The 24,131-nt window shown below is 38.3% G+C and overlaps 1 protein-coding gene across 9 annotated transcripts in view; it reads right to left on the minus strand.

Annotated features, from left to right (window-relative positions):
* The window catches only part of zfhx4 (zinc finger homeobox 4), a 356,463-nt gene that overhangs the window by 223,360 nt on the left and 108,972 nt on the right, over positions 1 to 24,131 (minus strand). For all 9 annotated transcript variants that reach the window (XM_072571362.1, XM_072571363.1, XM_072571369.1 and 6 more), the window contains one exon: positions 20,535 to 21,037. In XM_072571362.1, the coding sequence (XP_072427463.1) occupies positions 20,535 to 21,037 (503 nt within the window). The remainder of the gene's footprint in view (positions 1 to 20,534; positions 21,038 to 24,131) is intronic.

A 24,131-nucleotide genomic window follows, 5' to 3' on the forward strand; every position in this document is an offset into this window, starting at 1 on the left:
GTAAACTGGGCGCAGGAATTCTGAGTAACCCCCTCAGTTTAATATAATGGAAGCAGCATTGTTGAATGGGCAGTTGAGTGGCTGCATGTTACAGTTTAGGGATTCAAGCTCAGGGGAGAGGAGCACCATGTCAAACTATCCTGCACTGTTTAAAGCCAGGCTGGACCTTTTAAAAGAGAACTACCCGTGGATTACAACGAGAACTGAAAGGTGTTCTAGAAATGTACTTGTTTGACTAGAAGCCTATCTGATAGGCAAGAGGAGTGAAGCATAATGACATAAAACATGCTCCTCGATTTTGTAACTATAGTACTGAGTCCCGAACATAGAAGGTAGACAGGGAAAGAGATGCCTTACATCACAGGGAACCAAAAGACTCTCCACGCAAGTGATTAGAAGGGAACAGGAGTTGATACCTAAGGAGGTCCATGCAGACAATGTCATCCTTATGACCTGGATGTTCGTGACTTCACATGACCCCTAACCTCACACTGCTGAATTCATTCATCACATCTCTTTCATTCACCTCACAACAATCTCAACCGCTACAACTCAATTCAAATTCATAGCTTCGTCTCAGTCCTACTGCAATATCACAGGTACATACATAGCTCATACACCATTAGCTTTTCAACCGTATATTGAATAAATTGAACCCTGCTGGAAACTGCATGAACTCAGTGATAGGGAACAGGCGCAACTGTTAAGGAGACATGTTGTTGGATACTTAAGGCAGGGTCTAAGACCAAAGATGATTTCACTTCCTGATCCAACTTCTCACATCCCACTTTTCCCTCAACCCACAATGACTTCCCTCATACAAGTTGCAGCTCATTTGAATATGCATTTTTACTCCATCACCTCACACCACAATTCTAATCTTGTTCTTTTCTCCTTTCCTGAATCCAAGAAGTGTAAACTAGACATGCAGTCAGGCAGGAGAATAAACGCCAAGAGGAGCAGACCACTGATCATGAAGAAACACCATGTGCCACTCACTCTCATATTTGCAACCATCCGTTCAGATGCTGAATTGAGAGAGTAACACAAGGCAAGCAGACTCATACAGCATAGAAATTCAGTCTTCAGTTCAACTCGTCTGCACTAACCAAACATCCCAATCTGACCTACTTAGCTATCAACTCCCTACTGCATTTGCCAGCATTTCGCCCATTTCCCTCCAAACTCTTTATATTGATATACAAATCCTGGCGCCTTTTAAATCCTGTCATTGTACCCAACTCCACCATTTCCTCTGGCAGCTCATTCCACACGAGGTGAAAACGTTATCCCTCAGGTCTTCTTAAAATCTTTCCCGTCTCATGTTAAACCTAAGGCCTCTCATGAACTTTTGGAAAAGTGCTTGGAGGCTGGAAGGTGTTAGTAGTTGATGTGTATCTTTCCAAATGTTCCTATTTGCCTCCCTCTAAAGCTGCTTCCATAAGATCTCCAGATGGTGAGCAACTGGACACAAGTGTGCGCAATTAAGTTGGGGGAGAGGGCTGTATTGAATGGTCACAGGGGCCAGCTAGAACAGTGAGGTTACACACACACACTCTGTTACACAAAACTCATATGGATGCTTTGATAAAATAGCACACAGGGAAACACCAATGAGTACACACTAGTAAACAGAATTGAAACATCTGCCAGAAAGCATGCAGTAACTGTCAATTAATATGGACGGGTTCAAATTCAACTTTACACAGGGTCTGGCTTTGAAATAGGACACTCATTTCCAATGTGAAAGTAGTGGCTAAATACAAGAGATAGATTGAGGACCCAACCACAATGCAGTAGCTGATATCCCAGCTTCCAATGCAGCACAATCAAATATTATTCAACGCTGGTTTGTTCAATAGAGGCTCAGACTGAGAATACAAAATCCAGCTCCAGCAGATTGTTGGAAGGCTGAGGCACTGGCGCAGGGGAGTGGCAGTGGGTGCTGAGGTGCTCAACATAACCATGCTGCAAAAGGTTGTGTCCTAACGATGGTCAGATGAAGAAGAATACAGAAGGCATCACCAACAGGTACATCTACCCCAGTGAATAATGACAGAGTCAGAGAGCAGTTGAGGCAACAGGATCATTGCTAGGGGTTTGTTTGATGAAGTACAACATGGATCTCACTTAACTCATGTTGGCTCTGTGATTTGGTTGCAGAATAAAGTCATGCACCAAGTGTGAAGTGTAGCTCAGTTGTTGATCAGTGGCCACTCTCTGGTTTACCTTTTTAGCTGAAAGATCTGCTGAGCAACAGACTGGTAGCACTGTGAAAGTGTTATCACCAACGTCAGTATAGAGAACCAGCACAATGGGCTCACAATCAGTGCAGTTTCACAACTGTGGTACATCTCAGCATTGAGGTGTGGTACCTGCAGAATGAAGGGTGTGCGGTCAGGGACAGCCTGCACCATGAATGGTCACTTTCCTGGCAATGGCATCAGCACACTTGTATAAAAAAAACACTAACATATCTTTCACCGTGTTGTTCTGAACAAAATCGCTGCCAGGTTTTGTTACAGAAGAAGCAATCCAAAAAGTACTCCATTAAATATTAGACAATTTGGGATGACCTGCATGTCATGATAAGGCACTTGCATATATGAAGTTTTTTTTTAGAAAAAGTCTGAGAATTTGAATAATTTGCATTGATTTGCTGGGCAATTTTGGTCCAATACACCTGGTAGAAGCTAATATGATCAAATCAGCTCATCTATTGTATGCATTGCCTAACTATCTATGCCATCCAGTGATTGTAAAAATTGGATGGAAAGTGAAGGTTTGAAGTGAAGGATTGCATCAGCTTCCCAGAGGACAGGTTAGGTAAAAATTATTCCTCAGTCGGTTGATACAGACCAAAAACAAGAGATGCCCTTGCAGTAGCCTCAGAGGTGTTCTATTTAGTGATTCCCTGACCACGACCATCATCAACCCTTAACATGGAATCATCCCTTTCCTTCCTGCTCATCTATATCCAACTTTTGCCATAAATTCTCAGTGCTTTCAGCTTCAGTAGAGGGTTTTACATCATTTAATTACTCTATTTATATTGTTGAGTCAAAATGATAAGTCTTTTGGAACCATAATTCTGATAAAATTCAGGAAATAGGACTGCATTTTGTCTCATTAAGATTTTTAAGAAACTTATTGTCTGTGCACTATTAAAATGTTTTTGTAATAATTTATCAAACTGACACATTAAGTAAAAAAAGAAATCAGTTGAAATTGGCCTATTTGGTCAAGAGAAAAACTAAGTCATCCAGACCCCTCAAATTTTGCAATATTATGTCAGTAATGAATGCATTTTTACTTCTTCCACACACACTGAGTTTGAGTGTTGTTAAAGAGAAGACCAGAACACAATCAATCCACGGTACTTTCTACATTCTGCTCTGCTTCAAAGACAACCACCTTTTCCTGAGCTTCTGCTCTGGCCAAACCTGACTTCCCTGAAAGTGACGCACTAGCAATCTTTCTCATTAATATCAGAGCTTATAGGATATTCACTGGCTGTTACTTTAATCCTTTTCCAGCTGCCTTTTCAAAATTATTTCCTTTCAATGGTAAGACACCGTTAAAGGTCTAGAGTCTTTGCAGGTTTTTTTGTCAAATTCTCTCTTTGGTTTTATTGCAACTTGAAAAAAATGTTCATGGGAGGATGGTACCATTGAAGAACAGCATTAATTGCCCTGCAGAAGATGGTGATGAGTTGACTTCTTGAACGTCTGCAGTCTTTCAGATATCGGATCACTCACAACACTGTTAGAAAGGGAGTTTCAGGATTTTGACATAGTGACAGTGAAGAAACAGAAAAATACTGTTCTAAGTAAGGATGGTATGCAGCTTGGAGACAAACATGGAGGTGGCAGTGTTCCCATGCATCTGTTGTCTGCATCCTTCTAGTGGTACAAGTCATGGGTTTGGAAGGTGCTGTTGAAGGAGCTTGGGGAGTTAGTGTAGTGCATCTTGTAGGTGGTGCACACTATTGCCACTGTGCATTATGGTGCAGGTGGTGGATGGGATGCTTTGCCCAAAAGAATGTTGAGCTTCTGGAGTGTTAGAGCTGCACCAATCCAGGCAAGTGGACAGTATTCCATTATACTCCCAAGTTGTGCCTTACAATTAGAGGGCAGGCTTTGGGGAATCAGGTAGTGTGTTAACGACCATAGAAGTTCTAGTCTCTGAGCTGTCTTGCTGTCTGAATATATAAGGCTTGGTGAAGTTCAGTTTCTGGTCAATGCTAACCTACAGGGTATTGATAGCGAGGAATTAGCAATGGAATGTCATTGAATACCAAAGGGTGATGGTTAGACCATCTCTTGTCGAAGTTGGTGAATGCCTGACGAGAACTGTAATTTATTAGCCAAAGCCTGAATATTGTCCAGGTCTTGTTACAGTATCAGAGGAGTCGTGAATGATGCTGAACCTTGTGCAATCCCGAGTGAACATTCCCAATTCTGACCTTCCGATAGAGGGAATGTCATTGACGAAGCAGTTGAAAATGGTTAACACTAAGACACTTCCCTGAGAAACACATTGTGGCACAGTGGTAGAATCCCTACCTCTGAGCTTGAAGGTACAGGTCCAAACCCACCTGCTACAAAGGCAAGTAACAACACCCCTGAACAGGTCGATTAAAAAATATCTGCACTTTGAGTGCAATAACTGATGAATGATGGGTCAATATATCAATCAGCACAGAACATAAAGAAGGTGTCACAGCAGAGTGAAATGGGCTCCTATGGTGCAATGATAGTGTTCCTACCACTGGGCCAGAAGGTCTGTGCTCAAATCCCATCTGCTCGCAACTATATTCCTGAACAGATTGATTAAAGAATTAGGAAGAGGGTGCTCATGATACAATGGTTATGTTTCTACCTTTGAGCCAGGAGACCTGGATACTAGTCCCACCTGCTACAGTGGTGTGTAATGTGTAATAAAAATGCCGAACAGTTTCATTAGAAAATATCCATCCTGAGGAACAGTTGCAGAAATGTCCAAGAACTCAGATGGTTGAACTCTGGCAAAAACAATCATCATCCTTTGACCAACTAGCAGAGAGGCCCTCAACCCCAATTCTCATTGATGCCACTATCAGTCAAACGTGGCTTTGATGTCACAAGCAGTCATTCTCACCTCACCTCTCGATTTGAGCTTTTTCTGTTGAGGTTTGACATAAGTCTTAAGGACTGGTAGAATCCAAACTAAGCACCAGTGAGGAGATTATTACTGAGCATGTTTCACTTGGCTGACCAGTCGAAGATCTCTTCTAACACTTTGCTCATCACTGGAAGCAGACTGATTGAGTGGTAATTTGCTGCATTAATTAGTCTTTTTTTCTTGATGGGACGAACTCGGGCAATTTTACACTTTGCCAACTATAGCTGCACTGAAAGAGCTCGATTAGGACACAGGTAGTTTTGGAGCTCAAAGATCAACTCAAAAGTAACTAGGAATAGACAATAAGTGCTGGCCCAGCCAGTGACATCCATGTCTCACAAGCGAATAGAAGAAAAGAAAGAGTGATCAGTTGGCTGTTGGATCATTTAACCGCATCTACTGTATGCTGCTTCCACTGTTTGACACGCAAGTTGCCCTGTACCATAGCTTCATCTGATTAGCAGCTGATTTTTCAGTATGCATGGTGCTGCTCCAGGCATGACTTCCTGAATTCTTCAGTGTAAAAAGGTTGATGTCTTTTCTTATTGGTAGAGTTGGGGACATGTCAGTTAATAATCTTACAGATTGTGGTTGAGTATAATTCTGCTACGGATAACCAGAACATCACAGAGGCCTGGTAGGAAGCTTCTAGGTCTAAAAGGTAAAAACAATGACTGCAGATGCTGGAAACCAGATTCTGGATTAGTGGTGCTGGAAGAGCACCTTGGCTTTTGCCCGAAACATCGATTTCGAAGCTACCTGGATGCTGCCTGAACTGCTGTGCTCTTCCAGCACCACTAATCCAGCTTCTAGGTCTGTTTAAATGCTGTCCCTTTAAGCTACATGACATGGACAGTCTCCTTAAAATGAAAACTTTTCACTACAAGATCTGCCGTTGCTTCTATGAATACTGTTATAGCTACATCTGTACATGACAGGCATTCCAGGAGAAGGTCAAGTAGAATTTCCCCTCTTGCTGGCTCCCTCACCAACTGCCTCAGGCCCAGTCTTGCAGTTGGGTCCTTTAGGACTCTGCCAACTCAGTCAGTAGTGATGTAATCAAACCACTCAGTAAAGGAATATGAAGTGCCTCACCCAGAGTAGATTCTGTGCCCTGGCTACCCTTGGAGCTTGTTCCAAGTAGTGTTTAACACAAAGGAGAACTGACGTATCCAACGAGGGATGTACGGAATGGGAGATATGTGGTAATAAGCAGGAGGCTTCAATGCCATTAGACTTGGTCCAGAGCCTAGTGCCATAGTACAGGACAGGTGTGTATTTGTTATTTTAAAGTCTTCAGAGTATAACAAAGTGAAACTGAAGAAAAGAAAATTAGCATGAATGAGTTTGAGTCAGAAATTATGAATGATTACTTATTACTTATCAAAGCAAAAAAGCAACATGTTTTCATTTTCTTTGTCAGCTTATCCCTTTCTCAACTTTCTTCCAATGAGTACGAGCAGACGTGTTTCCTGTCTTCTACCAAATCTGCTTGAGCTGTCCAGAAGCGATGCTCCAGATAGGCCCAGAATATTTCATAGCTTGATAGCATGATTGTCTAAACTTATTCATGCAGTATGTTATGGTTGAAAGAGGAAGAACATTTTTAGTCTTGGTCAGATTGAAATACAAAGCCGAGGATTGAAAGAGCAGTGCACCCTCGCAGCGTACCACACAACCTCTGATGGATTCTTGACAACAAAATAGTTTATTCCAATATTTTAAAGAGGAGTCAAATTGACTGTGATCTGGAAGGTATTTAAGTGCAGACTCTTTTCAGATGCATTCTATATTTTAGCATGTTATAACAAGGTTTTGACTATTCATAGATAGAGACAGATGTAGGCACATATTGTATACTTCAGTGAATACTGAGTGAAACATTACTGTTCAGCCTGAATGACAATAAATCAAAAGGTGTTTTGTTTGTAAGCCCACATGGAAATGTTATCAACACTTTCAAATGTCATCTTCCTTTGCCAAAATGCTACAGGCTCAGCCTTTAAAAAAAAGTGTTATTCAGGTGAAACAGATAATTGTTCATTTACGAGCATGAGTAATTGACACATGAATCATGCCAAAGATATGCAAAGAACATCTGTAAAACAGTTTTTCATTAAACAGTTGAGTTCAAAGTGTTGTAGCAAATGCTGTGACTTCTGTGAACTATTTATCAGTGAATTTCAAGGAAGAAAACATTGGTTCAAGTCAAACAGGCCCAAGAAAGTGTAAGGTTGGACAAAATTGAGGAAACCTTTGAGGAATATGCAGACGACATGTGGTTGGTGAATCATATGAGGAAATTGATAACATTGTTAGCATTGAACCTCGAAACTTGAACCTTGGAGCTGAAAATTAACACAACTGGATTGAGTATTATCATGAGGGTGACAAATATGTACAAAGGCAGCATAAATAAGGAAACATTAATTATACGTAGAATCGGGTTAGAAAGAAAGAATGCAGGAAACAGATTAGCAAGTAGGTACCAGGAAATCTTCAACCTACAAAATAAAAGATCTTGGAGAAAAGGCTAGCCAGATAATCAGAGGATTGCCTGGACAAAGCAGTATTTCAAGGTTACAGAGAGATTGTAGTCAAGGTGCTTTTTTGTTCATGAATGTAATAGCCATGTGTGTTTTAAAGATATCACTTATCAAGGTGTGGAGTTATCTTCATGGGACTCTGTATATATTAGGGAAAAGGTTAGAAGTGATACTGCAGGGATTAGATAGGGACCAATGGTCATTGACAAATAGAGAAAGAACATAACTGTCTTAAAAGTCACTAATATGAAAGTTAGTTTAAATAAATTATGGTATGCAAAATAACATTCCCACAGACTATCAGTATTTGGGAAAGGAAGAGAAATTGCCAACAAAATTGATGAGATAACTGGGTGACATGGTTTACAAACAGCAAATCTACTTTCACTAACAGTTCAATAAACATCTTATAGAGCTAGAATTCTGAGTACATATGACATATATAGCCAGCACCTTTGGTCTAAACAGATTAACAAATTAAAAATAAGATAAAGAGTAGTAATAGGTCATAAAAGTAACGAAGAATGAATGTAAAAACAGATTTAAATGGGATGAATTCAAAAAGAATGCAGCAATTTCTTCAGAGTGAACTGAAGACCTGAAAGTAAGTACAGGTGTTGATGCGAAACAAACCACAATGAGTATCATAAGTCAGTAATAACAAGTGAAGACTATAAATGATGTAATTAAGCTCAAAACTGAGAATAAGCAAAACGTATAAAATAATTTAAATTAATATGTCCTCAATACAGGCAATAGTGGACATTAGCAAATGCCCTTCCCAATGTAAAATATCTCAAGTCAATGGGGAGCATTTTAACCATAAAATGACTTCAAATCAGAGCATCTGAGAAACTTTAAAGGAGCAAGACTTGAGAGAGATCAATTACACACCTTAGTTTTAAAAAATGGTCAGAGCAAAGCATATTCAAAAAAGCTAATGAAATATTGGTCTTTATCTCAAAACAGTTGAAAATTGAAGTCGAACCAACACTTCAGCTGTATACAGCTTTGACCAGATCCCATTTTGAGAACTGTTTTTTTGTTCAAGACATTACATTTCTGGGATGACATATTGGTCTTGAATCGACCACTGTGAAGATTCACCAAATACCATTTAGAAGGTTTCATTAAAAGTCCATGTGACGTAAACACTGTTTGTGTGCTGTCAAGCCTTCACACAGGAGGTCGGGATTGATGATGTTTTATAAAAGAAACGTGGGGAAATTACTTGCACTTGTGTAGGAAACATTTTTAATCTTAGAGAGTTATCCCAAACTGGAGTGAAGTAACTGTTCATATAAATGATAGGAGAATTTTGTAACTTTCTCTTTCAGATGATGAATTCTTGACCACTTTTTTTTAAAAGTGAGTTATGCAATTGATCGCTAAAAAAATTGCTTTGCACTTTTAAAACTTCCTCGAATCAAACAGCTCTGATTTGTAGTCATTTTATGGTTAAAATGGACCCCATTGATTTTAGATATTTTACATTTGTCAAGATATATTGTTTACATCCTGTACTGACAAAATATTAATTTAGATTATTTAATACTTTACATTCATCCGCAAGCCAAATTGCATCATTTCGAGTGTTCATCTGTTAGAACTGACCTGTAGTAAGATGTGACTTGACAGACTTTTAAACAGGTAAGGATTTCATGAATGAATAGATTCATCTATCAAGAGTGTCTGTCCAGGCCTGAGGATTTCAAGGAATACAGAACAAAAGGCATCAATGATGTTCAACCTGATAGGCTTTGTTCCCAGAGATGCTGAATAACCTACTCCTGTTTCCACATCCATTTCAAATAGGTTGGCAAGGATCTCAATATATATTGGCTATATTTAATGTTTCATTACATCATTATACTAACTGCTTTCGCTGAATGATGAAGGGCTTATGCCTAAAACATCAATTCTCCTACTCTCCGGATGCTGCCTGACCTGTTGTGCTTTTCCAGCACCACAATCTCAATTACTTAGTGAGTGTCCATTCAGCCACCTGAAACAAGTTTTGGTTTCTCTTATTTTATGGTTAAAAATTTGGACCAGTGCCAGAAATCAGGAAATAGCCATAAAATGTGTTTAAAACTTATGCTGTTGCAGAACTGGAAGGCACAGTGATGTTCAACTTGTTTCATAAAATAGAATGTGCCATTGCGATCTCAGCTTGCTCTTCCTCAGTCTCATCAACAGTGGAAACACCACAAACAACATCCCTCCCACCCACCAGTATTAATTGTATAAATTAAGGTCAAGTGTCTACAAGTAGAGGGTAATCATTACATGATTGCTTGTGCCTGAATGGTAGGTAGCTGTATGGTTAAAAGCTATACATTTGATTTAAATATTAAAAAGTTTCCTTTAGGGACTGTCATTTTAATTAAGTCAACTTTTACTTATTTAAAATAGCAAGAGCTACACATCTGCACAAACCTCACTTTAAGAAAACCGTTTACCAAATGATACCAGAGAATAATTGCCTATAGATGCTTAAAAGGCGAATCAGTCAATGAGTGGTTCTTTATATCTACTCTTACACCCCATTTCGTATAGGGTGTGTGATAGACTCTGAAAACAAGAATAACATTTTTTCATGGCACGAACATACATGTGGTGTCTGTTACATGGAGAATCTATCATGCTTCCAACTACCACACAACTTGAGCTGACCAAGAAACTCTCCTGCTTTTACTACTTGTCATAAACATTATCAGAACAATTCACAGTTTGATCACATTACGTCATGCCTACCAAAGCCATCAAATGGTCTGCTGGTCCAAAGATAGGAATACAAATACTTTTACAAGACTATCTCCTTGTGTGTCTTTATCTGTGCAGAAGTGCTTAACCAATAAGTGTTTTCCACTTGTTCAGACTTAATCCTAATTTATACAACTAAGAGATTAGGGCTATTGTAGTACAGTAGTAGTGTCCCTACCTTTGAACCAGGAGGTCTTGGTTCAAGGCCTACCTTCGCCAGAGGTATGTCATACCATTTCTACATAGGTTGATTATAAATATATTCAATTAACAAATTCATTCCCCTCTTCCCCTTTTTAAACCTTAACAAAATTTAACCAGGATCTCATTGTAGCTATCAATGGTGCTTTAATCATCTGATATTCCAACAAACATTTGCTTTAGTCACTCATTTTTTTTTGTCTTCATTTTGCTGATCAGAATCACATACAACCCATGCCTCAATATTGTGGTTGCCTCTTCGCCAATTCCTTGACTGGTTAGTTGCCCAAAAACTAAAGTGAACCTAAATGATGTTATCATCAATAAGATCAAAGTTCTACACAGAATCATAAGATATTTATCCTCAGTTCCTAACAGAATTTAGGATACTGACAAAGATACTGACAATCATTATGTCAAGATTAGAGTGGTGCTGGAAAAGCACAGCAGGTCAGGCAGCATCTGAGGAGCAGGAAAATTGACGTTTCGGGCAAAAGCCCTTCATTCCTCACAATCATAGAGTCAGAGAGTCATAGTGATGTACAGCATGGAAACAGACCCTTTGGTCCAACCCGTCCATACTGACCAGATATCCCAACCCAATTTAGTCCCACCTGCCAGCATCCGGCCCATATCCCTCCAAACCCTTCCTATTCATATACCCATCCAAATGCCTCTTAAATGTTGAATTGTACCAGCCTCCACCACTTCCTCTGGCAGCTCATTCCATACACGTACCACCCTCTGTGTGAAAAAGTTGCCCCCATAGGTCTCTTTTTTATCTTTTCCTTCTCACCCTAAACCTATGCCCTCTAGTTCTGGACTCCCCGACCCCAGGGAAAAGACTTTGTCTATTTACCCTATCCATGCCCCTCAATTTTGCAAACCACTACAAGGTCACCCCTCAGCCTCCGACGCTTCAGGGAAAACAACCCCAGCCTATTCAGCTTCTCCCTGTAGCTCAAATCTTCCAACTCTGGCAACATCCTTGTAAATCTTTTCTGAACCCTTTCAAGTTTCACAACATCTTTCCGATAGGAAGGAGACCAGATCATTATGTGCAAGGTAATAAAAACTAAGCACTTATCAGCAGATTGGAAACAAGCTATCATATTAATAAAAAAATGACATTACAGACGCACAACTATCAAATCATCAATCTCACCTTTTATCGACATGAATAATGGAATAAATTAACAGCAAACTCAAAAATCAGTTCGAAAACAATAACCTAGTTAATGGCATTCACTATGGATTCAAAACGGGAAAATCTAGTGTACCCAATCTATTGACCTTTCTTAAGGTAGTGAAAACCTAACAATCATCTGGTAAGACCTATTATGTGGGGGCCTTGGATTCTAAAAGGTTTGATAAAGCTACACATGAAAGCCTATTAATTAAACTTGAAGGGGAGGGGTGTACAAAATGAATCCGAGGAATTATGTGAAAATGACTGAAGAGTATGAAACAATAAAAGGTTCTATTTACATTCAATAAATACTTCTTAAAGGAGTTATGTCAGAATGAGAGTGTTAAATGGGCTGCCTCAGGGCTTAATATTACAATTGCTACTAAATTGCATAATTTATCTGGATTCAAATACTTAATATCAAATCATCAAGTTTTCTGATGATTCCAAGCTAGGAGGAGCTATGGAATTGTAATATGTAATTACAAAGCTAGTGGTACAGTGGTAATATCACTAGATTAGTAATCTAGGGCCCCAGGCTGAAGTTCGGAAGATGTAAATTTAAATATCACCATGACCGATGGTGAAATCTGAATTCAATTTTTTAAAAATCCTGAATTAAAAGTAGTGTTGATCATTACAAAAATCCATCTGATTCACTAATTCCTTTGGAAAATGAAAGCTGTCATCTTTACCAGTCTGGCCTTATCTGTATTTCCAGACCCAGCAAAGTTGTCGACTCTTTCCTGCTCTCTGAAATGGCACTAGCAAGTCACTGAGATCAAAGGTCACTGGACCTGAAATGTTAACCGTCATTCCTGCTGAGCTTTTCCAGCAACTTTTGTTTTTGGTTCTGATTTACAGCATCTGCAGTTCTTTCGGTTTTACTGAGATCAAGGGGCAGTTAGGAACAGACAATGGATGTCAGCCCAGCCAGCAAAGCCCACATCTCAAATGATTAAAAAAAAACAATGAGGTGGATGAGTTATGTAAATGGATGGGGTATGCTAGATAGCACTTGATGCAGCCAGATGTACTGATCATAGGGAAACAGACAAGCATACTGCAGAAACCATGTTGAGCTAAGAATATCCTTGAGGGCTGCAAGGAAAATGTCTCGGAGTCTTTGTACACTTGGTAATAAATGTATTCTGCTAATAGGAATCTGCAATTAATGAAGCAAATAAGGTGTTGAACTGGATCACCTAATTTTGAACACATAAGGTAATAATCAAACTAACATTTTGGTCACCAAGAAATAAGAGACATTCTAACACTGCAAGTTGGGTTTTGCACTTTAAAAAGGTGTTTGTGATGTGATCTTCAAAAAGGATAAAAAATTACTTAAATATACAGAAAAATGTGTTCACATTAAACACTGGGACACAATTCAAAATCGTAAAAGATGATTTTAGATCTGCTGTCAGGTTTGTTACACAGAATGGTCATCATAAAGAATAGACTTGCAGATAGGGTTGAGAAAATGAAAATCCATAAATTGTTTTTTTTCTAAAAAAATGATTGTTAAAATTGAAGGATATCTCTGGATGGATAACCCAGTAATCTGGAGAACTTTCAATCATTAGCCATCTCAAAGCGCAGCTTGCATCCTTCATATCTTTCAGTGACGTCCCTGCCACAACACTCAAACTGAAGTAGAATAAATAATTTGCTTAAACTTGTCCAATAACAACCAGTATTGCTAATCAATACAACGTAATGTGATCACAGAAACTAAGATGGTTCTCAAAGAGCATTCCATTTGCCCTCGGTTTTAAACTAGAACAGTGATTATTTCCATTTTCAAAAAAATAATTAAGACTACAAGCAAGTTGAATACTTAAGAATCCAATGCAATGCAATGATAGGAGTGGCAGCGTAATGAATAAAGGCACATTTTAGTTGTGCTTTGGCAATAACAAAAGAGTCATTTTAAAATGTGCAAATAATATACCCAGGCACACTGTCTTATAGTGTGGCTTTGGGAAGCAGACTTTCTGATTCAACATTTACATCTGTTTTATGATTTATTGGTGGCTGCTCTAAATAGTCTACATGTATTAAAAACATCATCAAAGAACAGGTGCAATACACCAAGTCAATATGTGACTTAACCAGAGCATGTGTCAATATACAATACACATAAAATCTCTCTGTGTAGGGTTCAGAAAGTCTTATGTGCAAGTAATTTTGTTTAATTGTACTGTAACTCACAACCACGAGAATTTTTCCATTTGCTCTGAAAGAACCCATTCAAGAAAATTTCTGCTGTAGCTTGAACACTGGCATGTGTGCAATTTAGTGAGAACTTTAAAATGCAGCTGAAATTTCCATTCTTAACAGTGGCTCACAACCTATATCTCCCCTCCCTCCTTCTTTGGCCAGGCTGAGTTCAGACATGAGCTATTCAGGATTGATGAAGCAGTTATCTTAGACTTGGTTCAAAAGCATTATGTAGCAATGGGCCTCCTCTCCAAATCCACTCGGCATTAATTAGAAACTTTACTACTTGTAAAAATGAATAGATTCATCTATCAAGAGTGTCTGTCCAGGCCTGAGGTCCAACGTGGCTCTGACACAGGAGTCACAGATCATTTGGTCTCTGATTTTGTGATTGCATTGTAAAATAAAGTTGGCAGGGCATACATCTTCCTCCCCATCTTTAAGTTGTTAAGTATTTCCGCAAGTACACAGAGTACTATTTAAGTTTCATTATGTAAACCACTGTATAGTAAAAGCATTTGAGTCAACCAATGGCTACAGACAGAATTATGTGTCATAGACAATACTGCTATCAGTTGGAGTGACTTTTGTACCAGTACACCAATTTTGCATTTTGTCTGTTAATTTGGATAGAATTTGGACTAAACCAACCTACTGAATAAATGAACAATAGTATCGATAGTTCGATGAAGAGTCTCTGGATTTGAAATGTTAACTTTGCTTTCTTCCCACAGATGTTGTCAGATCTGTCCAGTTTCTCCAGCAATTTCTGTTTTTGTTTCAGATCTTCAGCATCAGCATTTCTTTGTTTTATTTTGTGATAATATTAACAACATAGCTCCCTTTTCCCACCCGACCCAACAAGTGCAAAATTTCTGTGTCTCTACATGGTTACTAATACAAATTCTTGCTCAATTAGCATGAGTTGCAACTTTGATGGTGACATGATTTCCAATGAAGATAATGGTTTGATTCACTTGTGCAAACCGCCTCACAACGTTAACTCTTTGGGTTGCTTCAGCAGCAGTGAACCTACCAAAATGGCCTACTGGTATTATAATTAATTGGCCAATTTACAAAACCAGTCCATTTGTAGAAGCAGATACTGTAATACTTTAAACACAATTTTCCTTTTGATGAATGAATGTGATATAATTGGAGAATTTCAACAAACTTTGAAGGTTATCTTTCCAGTCAATCACTGGATGTGTTCTTAGAACCAAACAGGCTCTTGGGTATTTATAATCTGACGGTTAAATGAGCTAATTGTTTCTAAAAATAATCTCTGAAAAGCTCTGAAACAAACAGTAAACTATTTTGCTTGATCTTCAAAGTATCAAATTGCCTATTGCAGCAATGAAACTAACCCTATGGGGCTAAGACTTAGCTATTGAAATACACCCAACTCCATTTCCTGTAGGCTTTAAATGCTGTTTGTTGCCATGAAACCAATTTTCAAATTATTTCAAACATTTCTTTCTCTAGTTCATCTATGGTCTAGTCTTCTATGCTGTGCTGAAAAACTCTAAATTATGTGCTAATTAGTCCCAGGTTGTGATGAAGAACATTCCCTTATCATCCCAAAGTTGCCTCAAATGCATGAGCACACACCTGTAGTTTGGAGAAAATACCACAAAGCTTTTGATAAAGTTTGACTTTGATAATCATGCCATGATGTTCAACAGTAACACATGCATGTATGTACACACAAGCTGGCACGCATGCACCCATGAAAATGGAATTAACAGGAAACAGGTGCCTATTGGCATGATTTCCCTGCCCCCATCCAGATCATGATGAAAATATTCTCCATCTGTAGCAGAGTAAAGCCTTTGATTTCTTTAAATTGAAATGCTACCCTTTTAAGATATAATGATGTAGTTGTTGTTTTCCTATTTCATTGGTTACATGTTTAATTGTGTATAATTATTGCCAGAAGTGCCAGTGGTATACATTAATTTTCACTATATTTTAAATTCGTAGATATTTGCATGTAACGTATTCTTGTGTCTACTATAGTTAAGTGGCTGTTACCTTCTCCACAATATGAAATTTACAGATCATAATTTATACCCAAAAGATTCAAGAATTGTCATTAAATGATGATTAGTTGATTAAAGAAAACAGCAAATTAAAGGCACTGAGTTACAATATTGTGAAATATTATATGAGTAACTCATAGGCATGGTTTTATCTCTGTGATTCCTCACACAGAATATTGACTGAGAGTATAAAACAAGTGCTTACCAAAGGAACTAACAATCACCAGCCTTCTCTCACCATTCATTCAAAGCTACTTCAGCAGCAGGTAGAAAGAAGATTGTCTGCCAGTCTCTTTACCTGGTTCCTGACATGGGGGAAAGGTGTGGGACTATAAGCAGATAGTAAAACTGAGAAGGCAAACACTATCGGGGTAAAAATACATTTTTGGTCAATTTATTTCCCTCCTGAAGATAGGTATTTTTGCTGAGAATTTCCTTCAATATTAGCCTCCCTCCCACCTCACAGCAGGTGGGAGAGAGTCATGACAGGGTGGGGAGTGGTGAATGAAAGCCGAGCGTGCGCGCGCACATACACGCACACACAGCACCCATTTTGTTTTACAATAAAGGTTGCTTTTTGTGCAGTGACCTAACTTTTAATGAACATCTATCAATCAGGGCTGCCATAGTTCACTTGAGGTTTGCCTAAGAAGAAATCCTGCAGAGTGTGACTAAGTGGAAACCCTACTGTCTATTTGCATAAAAGGAAATTCTTAGGATGCATCAGAGGGGAAACCCTTCTGGAGTATGTCTAAAGGGAGACAGTTTCATTGTAAAGGATAGTTCATCAGAGAGTGTATATTACTGAAACATCCTTACGGGATGTGTTAAAGACAAAATACTCATAAAACATGCAAATAGGAAATTCTTGTGGAAATCTATGGAAATCTCTGAAAAGAATATTGAAAAGAAATACCCCAGATTGTTCCTGAGGATATCTTGTCAAATCTTCTGTCTAGATGCTGTTTGTGTATCTTTACGGTATGTGTCTGATTTTAGTAACAAGGAATACCTCCTACCAATATTATTAATTGCCACAACTGGGTTTTTATAGACCAGTCAACAGCTGTTTATTTATTTTTAATGAAATCATCCTGATTTGTTTGATTGTATTGATAGCAAAAGCTAACATATATTGATTTGATAAGAAAACAATTACAACCATCTGCTTTTAAAGAAATTAACCACACAGCACTTCATGAGGAAATGCATATCATGCAGAAATCCTGTGGATGAATATTGAGGGAAGGCTGAGTACAGTTTTCTTTTGGACTTAAGGGTGTTTCACAGACAATTTTTTTATAGGATGTTGGATTATTTTTGAAATAATCTTGTTGGGATGCTGTGTCTAGCAAATATTGTGAAAAGTTCCTCCAAATGTTCTATGAGATATGTCTAGCATGTCTGAAGATTTTGACAGAACATGAGTAATTTTGACTTTCATGTGAGGTAGACCTTATACTATACATTTAACCACTGGAGCCAAGTGAATGGAAGTGAAAATATGGAGGGAAAAATAATGAATGGTTGAACTGATATTGTCTAATCTACCTTTGCATCCAAAGTTAAAAATTATCCTTTCCATGTGTAAGTGAATTGTTGAAAATGACATCAAGGGAAATCTTGTCTAGAGATCTGATCAGCTTGTGTTATTTAGGAATCCTCATTAAACTTGCTTGGTTAGATTCTCAAACAATATGTACAAAGACCATCTCATAGATGACACTTCATCAAATCTCAGCAAATTCTGTTTGCAAAGATTGAGAGTCTTTAGTAAGCACCCACTTGATAATGTCCATGAATGACTTGCCTTCAGTTGCTGTTTGGTTAGTCTCTTCAAAAGGGAAACAGACTTACAGTGTTTACTTTTCAAACGAATGCTTTTTCTTCTTGTAATAAACACAACAAATCTCAGCAGGTTCATTGCATTAAAAAGGGGGAAAAGAACACTTCCAACTGGTCCATGATAAAATGTATTGCAATTAGTGATTGCAAGGATTCGCTCTGCTTCACAGCAGCATTGTACGTCTGCTTATACTTTGAATAAATGCTCCAAACATTCCAGATCAGCCCTCCCACAAAATTTCATGTGCATTAAACTAAAAGGCAATGTGGGATAAATGGGAGCAAATATTTTAATCTAGCTAAATTTCCCTGCAGTACTGTATTCTGGTAAAACCTAAGGTCCTTTTCTATGACATTTATTGCACATATTTTATCCGGATGATTATTTTAAACTATTGTTCATTTTTGATGTTTCTGCTGAGAATTAAGAAAAGAATTTGAGAAAAATTCCACTTTTTACTTCCAGAAAGTCTCATGGGTCCTGCTTAAAACCTAATACCATAATACCAGTCTACTGTGGCTCTAAAACGTTAAGAGAAAGTCACATGTCATGAAATTGGCATGATAGTTATGCCTTATGGGTTAAACTTGTCAAGATTCTTCCATCCACAAAGCTAGTAAAATAAGAGCAAAATCAATAAAATGGAAGAGATATTTGCAGCTGTTGTGTGTCAATAAACCTGTAATAACTCTTCAGGCTATGCTGACCGGACATGATTCTAAAATGTCCCCAACAACATTAAAACATGTTGATTTTTAAACTGGAGATAGGACTTCAGGGAATTCTTTCTTACTAAAGAAAATCTTTGGATATGTTCAGACAATTCTGCTTACTGTATTTGTGTTTCCTCATTAAGCTACCAATTACAATCAGGATTCCATACTCCCACCCCCACATCAAACAAAAATCATAATGTTCTGGTTGAATGTTACACAACTTTTGCTAATAGTAAGTGTTCTACATGAAAATCTGGAGTATGGTTTATTTAATTACAATATATTATTTGCATATTAAAGGTGATTAATGGTGTTGACAAGTGTTCTAATACATTCTGAGCTTAAATCTTTTACACGAAATAAATTCAAATATTGTCAAATGTTTGCAAAAATTCAGAATATTAATAAATCTAGACAATTTAGCGAATACTTTGCACAGCTACATTTAGAAGCCAGCAAGTCTTTGTGTTTAAGCTTAGTGAAAATAAATATTTGACTATTTTTACAGTATTACTTTCTAAGTGTTCTGTTACAAAGATCTATCTTATTATACAACCAGCCATCACCACACTCATATCCACAAAGCCATATTCTGTCCAGCCCATCATCATAATTCCAAAACTTTAGTAAACGCCTTCAACATCACATTGTCAACTGTGCATTCAGTCCTAATGACAGTTGACTCAGAATGTCAAGTAGACATGTTGAAACAGCAATGGTCTTTCAAGTTTTAATCATTTCATGACTCTTTGGTGAGATTTGCTAATGTCTGCATTCCAAAGAACTAGTTTTCTGCCTAATTATTAATGTCTTAGCTGAAGAGCCCAAAGATTGCAAGATTTCAGACACATTTACTCAGTGCTCATTTTCTGCTGTATAATTAGGATTGTCATCATGCCGGCAACACATCAATTCATCAATCAATCTGTTTGTCAAACAGTGGAAAAACAATCTTTCACTATGCTGTTTCACTATCCTTAGGTCACTGAACTTAAGAAATATTTGACACCATTGTTACATCTTCTTGTAAAAGTATATCATTTCAAAAGTATGCACAATAAGATAACTTATAGACATTAGCTGATAAGCTTGATAATCGATCAACAACTTAACAAAGTTGAAGGAGAAATCAGAAGTGTAATCATTATGGTTGTTATGAATAACAACACTGAGCTTGCCAAATACAGACCACCCCTCCTCTAGCTCAAGGGTCAATTACTGGATGTCTCAATAAAATTGACTCTAACAGAAATCCATTTTCACGACTTCAGTGTGTATGTAGTGCAATGAATATGGCAGCTCATTGACTCATTGTTAAGTATGTTATTTTCATTATGTAGTGCACTGAATATGGCAGCTTATTGACTCCACATTGTTAAGTATGTTATTTTCACTTTGCTTGAGGAATACTTTCTTGCCTTTACAAAACTGTTAATTTGTTGCACACTTGCAGATGTACACCAGCGAATCATTGATTTATGGAAAATAAACAGAATCAAATACCAATGGTTTCCTCAAATGCTGAATAAACAACTAGTTACTGACTGTCCAATAGCTAACATTCACCAAAATCAATTAAAATTATATGGTCTTGGAGATGATATCTTAACATCACAGTTTATTTGGTTTATATTTCAAATGATCCTCTTTTTTTATACTTCTATTTTGTTTGTGTTTGAATTTTAATAATTACCTATGCAACTTCAGCTGATTAAATTTGTCTACATAACTATTTTTCATTCTTTTACATGGAAATACAGATAACTTCAATCTTCCACAGGATATTATCTCTTCACATATAAAATATTGTCTACATATAAATGCCAGTTCTCATTTTCTTACCTTGTACAACTTAACTGCTGCTTCATGCCTATGGTTGGTACTATGAAGGCGCAACTTATCCACACTGTTAGTATAATAGTCACAGGCATTGCATTTCAAATGCACTGGATTCCCAATTGCTACACACTTGAGCCTCCACTCATTAGGTTTGCCCCCTTCTCTGATGTGGGCCACCAGCTGATATTTCTGCATGTGTTTGTCTGTCTTACAATGGAGCTGAAAGTTGGCCTTCAGCTGAGTGTTGTAGTTGCAGAGCTTACATTGATAGATGTCACCAATCACAGCCTTCCACTCCTCTTCGGGGAGTGAACGCTCACTGTTCACATGCAAGCTCAGAGCCTCCAGGCTGTCGGTGGTAAATTTGTTGCAGACAGCACACTGAAACAGCTTCAGTGAAGGGTCATGGATGTAAGGTGAAATCTCTCCGGCAGTAAGGAAGGACAGGTCATCACCCACTATTTGACCACTTGCAAGCCTCATTTCAGGCGGTAGCTCATTATTAACTGTGAAGAGAAAATCAAGAGGAAACAAGTTGCTGTTAGGAAAAGGAAAGCATACAGCACATAAAGAAAGAAAGTATTTACATAGTTTCTATTATGACTACCAGGCATCTTAAGATGCTTTACAGTCAACGAAGTGCTTTTGAATTGTCGTCAATGCTGCATAGTAGGGTATAAAATAGAAACAAACAGAGGAATTGATAACATAAAGCCTTGATGAGCAGTTTGCTTTCTCTGGAGCTTAAACTATAAAAAGCTTTAATAGGATTGAATCAGGATCAATTACAATCATCCTTTTCAACTTCTAAGTTCTCTCATCAGATAGCTTTAATTACTCCTACTGGGTATGATGTCATCCCTGAATTTGCAGTTTTAAAGACATGAAAGCCGATCAATAATAAAACAAAAATGCAGCATATTTACAGCTTGTATTCAAATTTATCTTCATTGCGCAAATTCAATTTTCTGAAACAAATATTATGGCCGAGAAAACTTCTGAGATTTGCTCCCAGTCTTTTAGTAGTGCTTCACTGAAAGTATGCCAGAAATCCCACTTAAACACGTAATCTCGACAAAGCTAGAGCAAGTCCATGCAATTCCCTGGCCCATGAAGACCAAAATACTTTGGAAAATGTCTTTAACAAAGAAGTGACATCTACCCTAAAAATACTTGTGCTGAACCCAAGGTAAGTTTCAGATTTCAATGAAACAATTGAGAATAATTTTATAACAGTCAATACTTTGAAAACGGCAGGGACGTAAATGCCAAATATAAAGCAAATGCACGAGATCACACTTTCACCAACACGACGAATATATGTTTGAAATTAAACTCTTTAGGATTAAGGAACGTTACTACTCCATTTATTATAGACAATAGGTGCAGGAGTAGGCCATTCTGCCCTTCAAGCCTGCACCACCATTCAATATGATCATGGCTGATCTTCCTTAATCAGTATCCTGTTCCTGCCTTATCTCCATAACCCTTGATTCCACAATCCTTGAGAGCTCTATCCAACTCTTTCTTAAATGAATCCAGAGACTGGGCCTCCACTGCCCTCTGGGGCAGAGCATTCCACACAGCCACCACTCTCTGGGTGAAGAAGTTTCTCCTCATCTCTGTCCTAAATGATCTACCCAGATTTTTAAGCTGTGTTCTCTGGTTCGGCCCTCACCCATCAGCGGAAACATGTTTCCTGCCTCCAGAGTGTCCAATCCTTTAATAATTTTATATGTCTCAATCAGATCCCCTCTCAGTCTTCTAAAGTCAACGGTATATAAGCCCAGTCGCTCCAGTCTTTCAGTGTAAGGTAATCCCGCCATTCCAGGAATTGACCTCGTGAACCTACGCTGCACTCCCTCAATAGCCAGAACATCTTTCCTCAAATTTGGAGACGAGAACTGCACACAGTACTCCAGGTGTGGTCTCACCAGGGCCCTGTACAGCTGCAGAAGAACCTCTTTGCTTCTATACTCAATCCTTCTTGTTATGAAGGCCAGCATGCTACTAGCCTTCTTCACTACCTGCTGTACCTGCATGCTTACCTTCATTGACTGGTATACAAGGACACCCAGATCTCTCTGTACTGCACCTTTATCTAAATTGATTCCATTTAGGTAGTAATCTGCCTTCCTGTTCTTGCCACCAAAGTGGATAACCATACATTTATCCACATTAAACTGCATCTGCCATGCATCTGACCACTCGTTTAACTTGTCCAGGTCATCCTGTAATCTCCTAACATCCTCATCACATTTCCCCCTGCCACCCAGCTTAGTATCATCAGCAAATTTGCTAATACCATCTTCTATATCATTAACATATATTGTAAAAAGCTGCGGTCCCAGTACTGATCCCTGCAGTACCCCACTGGTCATGGCTTGCCATTCTGAAATGGAGCCGTTTATCACTACTCTTTGTTTCCTATCAGCCAACCAACTTTCAATCCAAGTTAGTACTTTGCCACCAATACCATGCGCCCTAAATTTGCTCACTAACCTCCTATGTGGGACTTTATCAAAAGCTTTCTAAAAGTCCAGGTACACTACATCTACTGGATCTCCCTCATCCATCTTCAGAGTTACATCCTCAGAAAATTCCAGAAGATTAGTCAAGCATGATTTCACCTTCATAAGTCCATGCTGACTCTGACCTATCCTGTTACTGCTATCCAGATGTGTCATAATTTCATCCTTTATAATTGACTCCAGCATCTTTCCCACCACTGAGGTCAGACTAACTGGTCTATAATTTCCTGCTTTCTCTCTCCCACCTTTCTTAAAAAGTAGTACAACATTGGCCACCCTCCAATCTGCAGGAACTGATCCTGAATCTATCGAACTCTGGAAAATAATCACCAACGCATCCACGATTTCTCGAGCCACTTCCTTCAGTACCCTGGGATGTAGACCATCAGGCCCCGGGGACTTATCAACCTTTAGACCTAACAGTCTCTCCAACACCAATTCCTGGCAAATATAAATTCCCTTAAGTTCAGGTCCTTCAGCCACTGTTACCTCAGGGAGATTGCTTGTGTCTTCCCCACTGAACACAGTTCTGAAGTACCAATTCAATTCTTCTGCCATTTCTTTGTTCCCCGTAATGTATTCCCCTGTTTCTGTCTTCAAGGGCCCAATTTTAGTCTTAACCATTTTTTTGCCTTTCACATACCTAAAAAAACTTTTACTATCCTCCTTTATATTATTGGCCAGTTTACCTTCGTACCTCATTTTTTCTCTGCGTATTTCCTTCTTAGTAATCCTCTGTTGTTCTTTAAAAGCTTCCCAGTCCTTCATTTTCCACTTATCTTTGCTATGTTATACTTTTTCTCTTTTAACTTTACATGTTTCTTAACTTCTCTCGTCAGCCACGGCCACCCATGCCTCCTCCTAGGATCTTTCTTCCTTTTTGGAATGAACTGATCCTGCAACTTCTGCATTATACACAGAAATATCTGCCATTGTTCCTCCACTGTCATCCCTGCTAAGGTATTGCACCATTGAACTTTGGCCAGCTCCTCCCTAATAGCTCCATCGTTCCCTTTATTCAACAGAAATACTGTCATTTCTGATTGCACCCTCTCCCCCTCAAATTGCA

This window comes from Chiloscyllium punctatum, chromosome 5 (assembly GCF_047496795.1).
Source record: "Chiloscyllium punctatum isolate Juve2018m chromosome 5, sChiPun1.3, whole genome shotgun sequence".
NCBI lineage: Eukaryota > Metazoa > Chordata > Chondrichthyes > Orectolobiformes > Hemiscylliidae > Chiloscyllium > Chiloscyllium punctatum.